The sequence below is a fragment of the Chenopodium quinoa genome, unplaced genomic scaffold (genome assembly GCF_001683475.1).
Source record: "Chenopodium quinoa cultivar QQ74 unplaced genomic scaffold, ASM168347v1, whole genome shotgun sequence".
In the NCBI taxonomy this organism is placed as follows: domain Eukaryota; kingdom Viridiplantae; phylum Streptophyta; class Magnoliopsida; order Caryophyllales; family Amaranthaceae; genus Chenopodium; species Chenopodium quinoa.
Genome location: NW_018744239.1, coordinates 7,972,128 through 7,976,774, shown reverse-complemented (window position 1 = coordinate 7,976,774; position 4,647 = coordinate 7,972,128). Strand labels below are relative to the sequence as shown.

Below are 4,647 nucleotides of genomic sequence, written 5' to 3'. Positions count from 1 at the left end.
TATTTTTTAATTTTTTTTTTACTTTGTTTTTTCCAATTTGTTTTTTTTGGGTAATTTTTTTTTTTGCTTTGTTTTTTCCAATTTTTTATTTATTTATTTATTAGGTTATTAATTTTTTTATTTTTAGGTTGTTAATATTTTGTAATGTTTTTAATTTATTTTCCATCATATGTATATTGTTTTATTTATTTATTTTAATTACTTTTTTTATGTTTATATTACATGTTTATATTGCATATTACATGTTTTGTTATTTTGTGTTAGGCATCGTATTTTCGTTCTGGGGCTGGGAAGAGTATGGACATTATGAGAAGTACGATCAACTCAATGGAGAGCTCGGGGCCCAGACACGTTAGATCCCGTGGTATTTCGGCCTCGGCTCGTAGAGAACGGGTGCACTATTCTGAGGATGATGAAGATGATGATGGTGATGAGGAGGAGGAGGAGGAGGAGGATGCAGATGAAGATGTGGACGATCAGAGTGGACCATATGATGATTACGGTCCATTCAGTCAGAGGCTTGATGATGTGTATGAGACGCGTAGGGTAGACGTGCGTAAGGGTAGAGATGGTAGATTTGTTAGTAGATCTGGCACATCATCTGCGTCCACTGTGTCTGCGGTTAGCAGAAAACGGTCGAGGGCCGTTAATGATTCTTGGGTGGTGAGGGGCGAGGTGGCTGGGGGACCTATAGACGGGAGTGTGATTCCTAGCTTTCTAGGACACATCGCTACCCGTATTTGGGAGGACCAAGAGCGGGCTTTGGATAGCGGCATTTTGAAATGCCAAACCCGGGAGAGGACTTGTAACTTCTTGTGTAGTTGGGCTGAGGCTTGGCCGGAGGAGAGCGAGATGGTCGGCCGATTGAGGGGCACTAGAGTGAGCCACCTTCCTGCCACCATGCATGAGAGGATTGACTCGACGCTGATCACGGCTTTCGTTGAGCGATGGCAGCCGGACACGAACTCTTTCCACCTTCCGTTCGGTGAGATGACGATCATGTTGCATGACGTCGAGGCCATCCTTGGGATTCCCGTAGAGGGAAACCGAGCATCTGTTGTCACAGATGCGGATCAGGCAGATTTATTGGCGGAGCTGTTGGCGGTGGATAGGGCTGCGCTGTACACAGCGGCACTTGGTGTGTGGGATCACGGCGGTGTTAAGATCGCAGCAGTTTTGCAGCGATGTTTGCACCCCACTTCACGTAGGACGCAGGACACACAGCTGGCTGCATATGTTTTTCTTCTTCTCGGGTGTACCTTGTTTCCGGATAAGAGCGGAAACAAGCTCAGGCCACGCGACATAGTTGACGCGTGTGAGCCCGACAGAGTAGGCCAGTTTTCTTGGGGGTCGGCTACATTAGCGTACATGTATCGCCAGTTAGGATTCTCGAGCCGGGCTGATGCGGCAGGTATCACTGGATGTATGACGTTGTTACAGACGTGGATATACGAGTATTTCCCGGCGTTTCGACCACACCGCGACCCGGTTCCTATTGGGGATGGCCAGCCACGTGCCTGTGCGTGGAGTCCGCGTGTCGAGAAGAAGTCCATTGACCGCCTGCGATCGATACGGTTATTGCTTGACAGGATGTCCCCATTAGAGGTAAAGTGTTTAAATTATTTCTACTTTTATAGTTTGATGTGTTTATTGTATGAATCTTACTAATTTTAAAAAATGTGCAGGTGAACTGGATGCCTTTCGGCCAGAACCCTAGTAATAGGGTACCCAGGACCCTCTACACGGGACTGATTCAGTATCGTGAGATCGTAGAGGCGTACATGCCGCAGCGCTGTCTTCGCCAGCTTGGATATGTCCAAGTTGTTCCTCCTCCACCAGCATGGCCCAGTAAGGCCGTCCGATCTGCGTCGTCGAAGGAGTACGTCGTCCAATGGCCGGCAAGCATGATTGGCACGTGGGAGCAGTTTCCGATGGTTGCCCGCATATGGATTGAGCAGCTGCAGCGGCCGCCAACTGGGGTGGCTGCCATGTGTGACCAGCACTACATGGAGTGGTACAACCGGCACTCGCACCCGAGGTTGATCAGAGACGTCCACCACGGCGACGACGCCGATGATGATGATGTGCCACCGCCCACTGCCGTGGATGCGGTACGTCTCATAAAACATTTGTAGTTGTGTTTTTTTTCATATAATACGTCGTTATTGAATTTTATGTGTTTTGTTATGTGTAGTGGATGGGAAAGATGACGCAGTTGGGACACAGACTTTTTGAGGAGAGGGACAACATGACGACTGCAACAGGCAGAGCTGTTATTGATGAACTGGAACGGGCCCTTGAGCAGTGGCAGTGGGCGTCACAGAGAGATTATTGATATGTCGGCAGTGCATTTATATAACATTTTCCTAGTTGTTTGTAAAAGTTAACATTATCTATTCTTATAATTATTATTTTAAGTTCTTAGAATTTGACATTATATTTTTAGTTTTTATAATTTTTATTTTAAGTTGTAATTAGTGGGCATACGAAAATTAAATACAAGTTCACATTTAAATGGGAAAACTAAATACGAAAATTAGAATCCGAAAATTAAATAAATGGGAAAAACATAGCAATAACAATAGAAGGTCACATAGAAAAGGCAACTAGATTGTTCCACTGCTGCACCCGGTCATGATATAGCGCATCCCAGCCCTCTACGCTTGCTGTACGAATGGTGTACCACGTTGGTATGATCGGTGGGACCGGAAAATCGGGTGACAGGTCCAGTCGGATGAAATGTCTGTATGACGGCCCCAGAAATCCAATAGCAACCTCTCTTACCGGTCTGGTGACGGTCTCACGCGAACACCAAGGCAGAACCGTGGTACATGGATAGTAAGCTCCACCATGCAAACCAAGGCCGAAATGCATCACTGAACACTTGTAGATGTTTGCAACGGCGAAGAGATCAAGTGGCGCGTCGAACCAATGATTTTGACCGCAACGTCCTCCTCCCCACCGGATACGCTGCAAAGACCTATCCAAGTCCTGTCCGTACACGTGGCGATAAACAGCTCGGTTTGAGGCGATTTCACTGTACATCAACTGACGCACTAAACCGTAGTTGTCTTCACCCATCTGAAACACATCAGCCACAACCCGAAATCCGCAGTTACCATCTGCAACCACATCATTCCACCCGTCCAGGAACGACATCATGATGTTAGGGATCCTGTCTTTATATGGAAAATGTTCAATGTCCATTCTACCTGTTGCACACATCAAAAAACACAATTAACAAGTCAGCAGAAAACTAAACAAACACTCTAAAAAGTAAATTAAACTAAAGTACCGTACCGGTGCCGGGCATATTCACCGACGAAGAAGTTTGACTACCACTTGATGACGATGTACGACCACGGCCACGACCACGACCACGACCACGAATGTACTCAAACGCACTCCTTTCCCGCCGTGGTTGTCGGCCCCGTGGTCGCTCGACCCCCTCAGGTTCCTCATGATCCAAGCACGACGAGTTGAACATGTCATGAAGTACGTGGGTAGCACTACGAATGATTGAAGGGTGGCTGGAGGACACTTGGTCAAACATCGAACGAAACTGGTCCAACTCCTCCTGTTCACGGTTGACTGTCTGTGGAACAGCAAGCTCTCCGATAACGAGCGTCCGCCAGAATGGATGAACCTGATCAACATGTAACGACGCCCTATCTTGCGTAATTACGCGGTGAATGGTGCATGCACAAGGTAGTCCATGAGTCACCGATATAGCACATCCGCACCGAATAGCCACTTCATCACCCAACTCCCTCATCCTGGTGTGCTCGCTCAGAATCAACCCCAAGCAGTAGTGTGACACACGACCATGAAGAATCTTAAATATGAAATGGCTATACATCGTGCCATGTCGCCGTCTGGAGTCCTCAAGAGAGTTCTTGATGCCGTTCCTCTGAGTATCAATAGCCTTGTTTATTCTCTCGAACAGTGTATCCAGAGCAGAGGTGGAAGAATCAATCCAGTCCTTCAGAGCTCTATGAGCGCTCTCAACTCTACATGTAGTAGTGTTTCCAAAATGAAGAACTTGGTTTGTCCAATATTTGACAAACTTTTCCCTCTGAGGCACCCACTGTTGCATCACATAGTCTACGATTGCCGGGCACCATTGGTATTTCTCCAACACAGATGCTAATATTTTAGCAGGCTTCACTTGAGCATCACTCATTTCTTTTACAATTAGTTTCGCACCAGGACTTAGGCCACTTAACTGTCGATGACCCACTTCATATGCGATCATCTCATGGTTGTGATACCCCCATTTACCGTAACTCTTCACTTCCCAACCGTCACCCCTTTGCTGTTGTCGAACCTTTACTCTGAACTGACACCCACAACCTTTCCGCTTTGTATCAAACCGAATCGCTTGACTGAAATCTCGTTCCTCCCTTTTGCGATAACGGTCGCATCTCAAAATGCGATCCATTCTACCATCCCGTTGAGATTTATGAGTTGCTACTACTAAACAAAAACCTGATCTAATTGCAACATGTTTCGCCCAATCAACCGCTTGTTGAGCATCTTCGAACAGACCATCGTGTACAAAAATCCCACTATAATCATTTCCGTCTCCACCATAATCCTGCAACAATAACATATAAATATAATCACATAAGATTAGATTAAATTAAT

The 4,647-nt window shown here is 46.2% G+C and overlaps 1 protein-coding gene across 1 annotated transcript; it reads left to right on the top strand.

Annotated features, from left to right (window-relative positions):
• The first annotated feature begins 471 nt into the window (after positions 1 to 471).
• LOC110694446 (protein MAIN-LIKE 1-like) lies at positions 472 to 2,868 on the top strand. Its single transcript, XM_021871614.1, has 3 exons — positions 472 to 1,605; positions 1,686 to 2,111; positions 2,195 to 2,868. Exons 1-3 carry the CDS (start codon positions 853 to 855, stop codon positions 2,333 to 2,335), a joined length of 1,320 nt encoding a protein of 439 aa, XP_021727306.1. The 5' UTR covers positions 472 to 852; the 3' UTR covers positions 2,336 to 2,868.
• Positions 2,869 to 4,647: the final 1,779 nt, after the last annotated feature.

What these genes read in the sequence shown, in the direction of transcription:
- LOC110694446 (XM_021871614.1), top strand. Translation starts at nt 853, where the DNA reads ATGGTCGGCCGATTGAGGGGCACTAGAGTGAGCCACCTTCCTGCCACC. An exon ending in ACAGGATGTCCCCATTAGAG is followed by an intron (nt 1,606 to 1,685) that starts GTAAAGTGTTTA and finishes AAAAATGTGCAG; the next exon opens with GTGAACTGGATGCCTTTCGG. An exon ending in CGCCCACTGCCGTGGATGCG is followed by an intron (nt 2,112 to 2,194) that starts GTACGTCTCATA and finishes TGTTATGTGTAG; the next exon opens with TGGATGGGAAAGATGACGCA.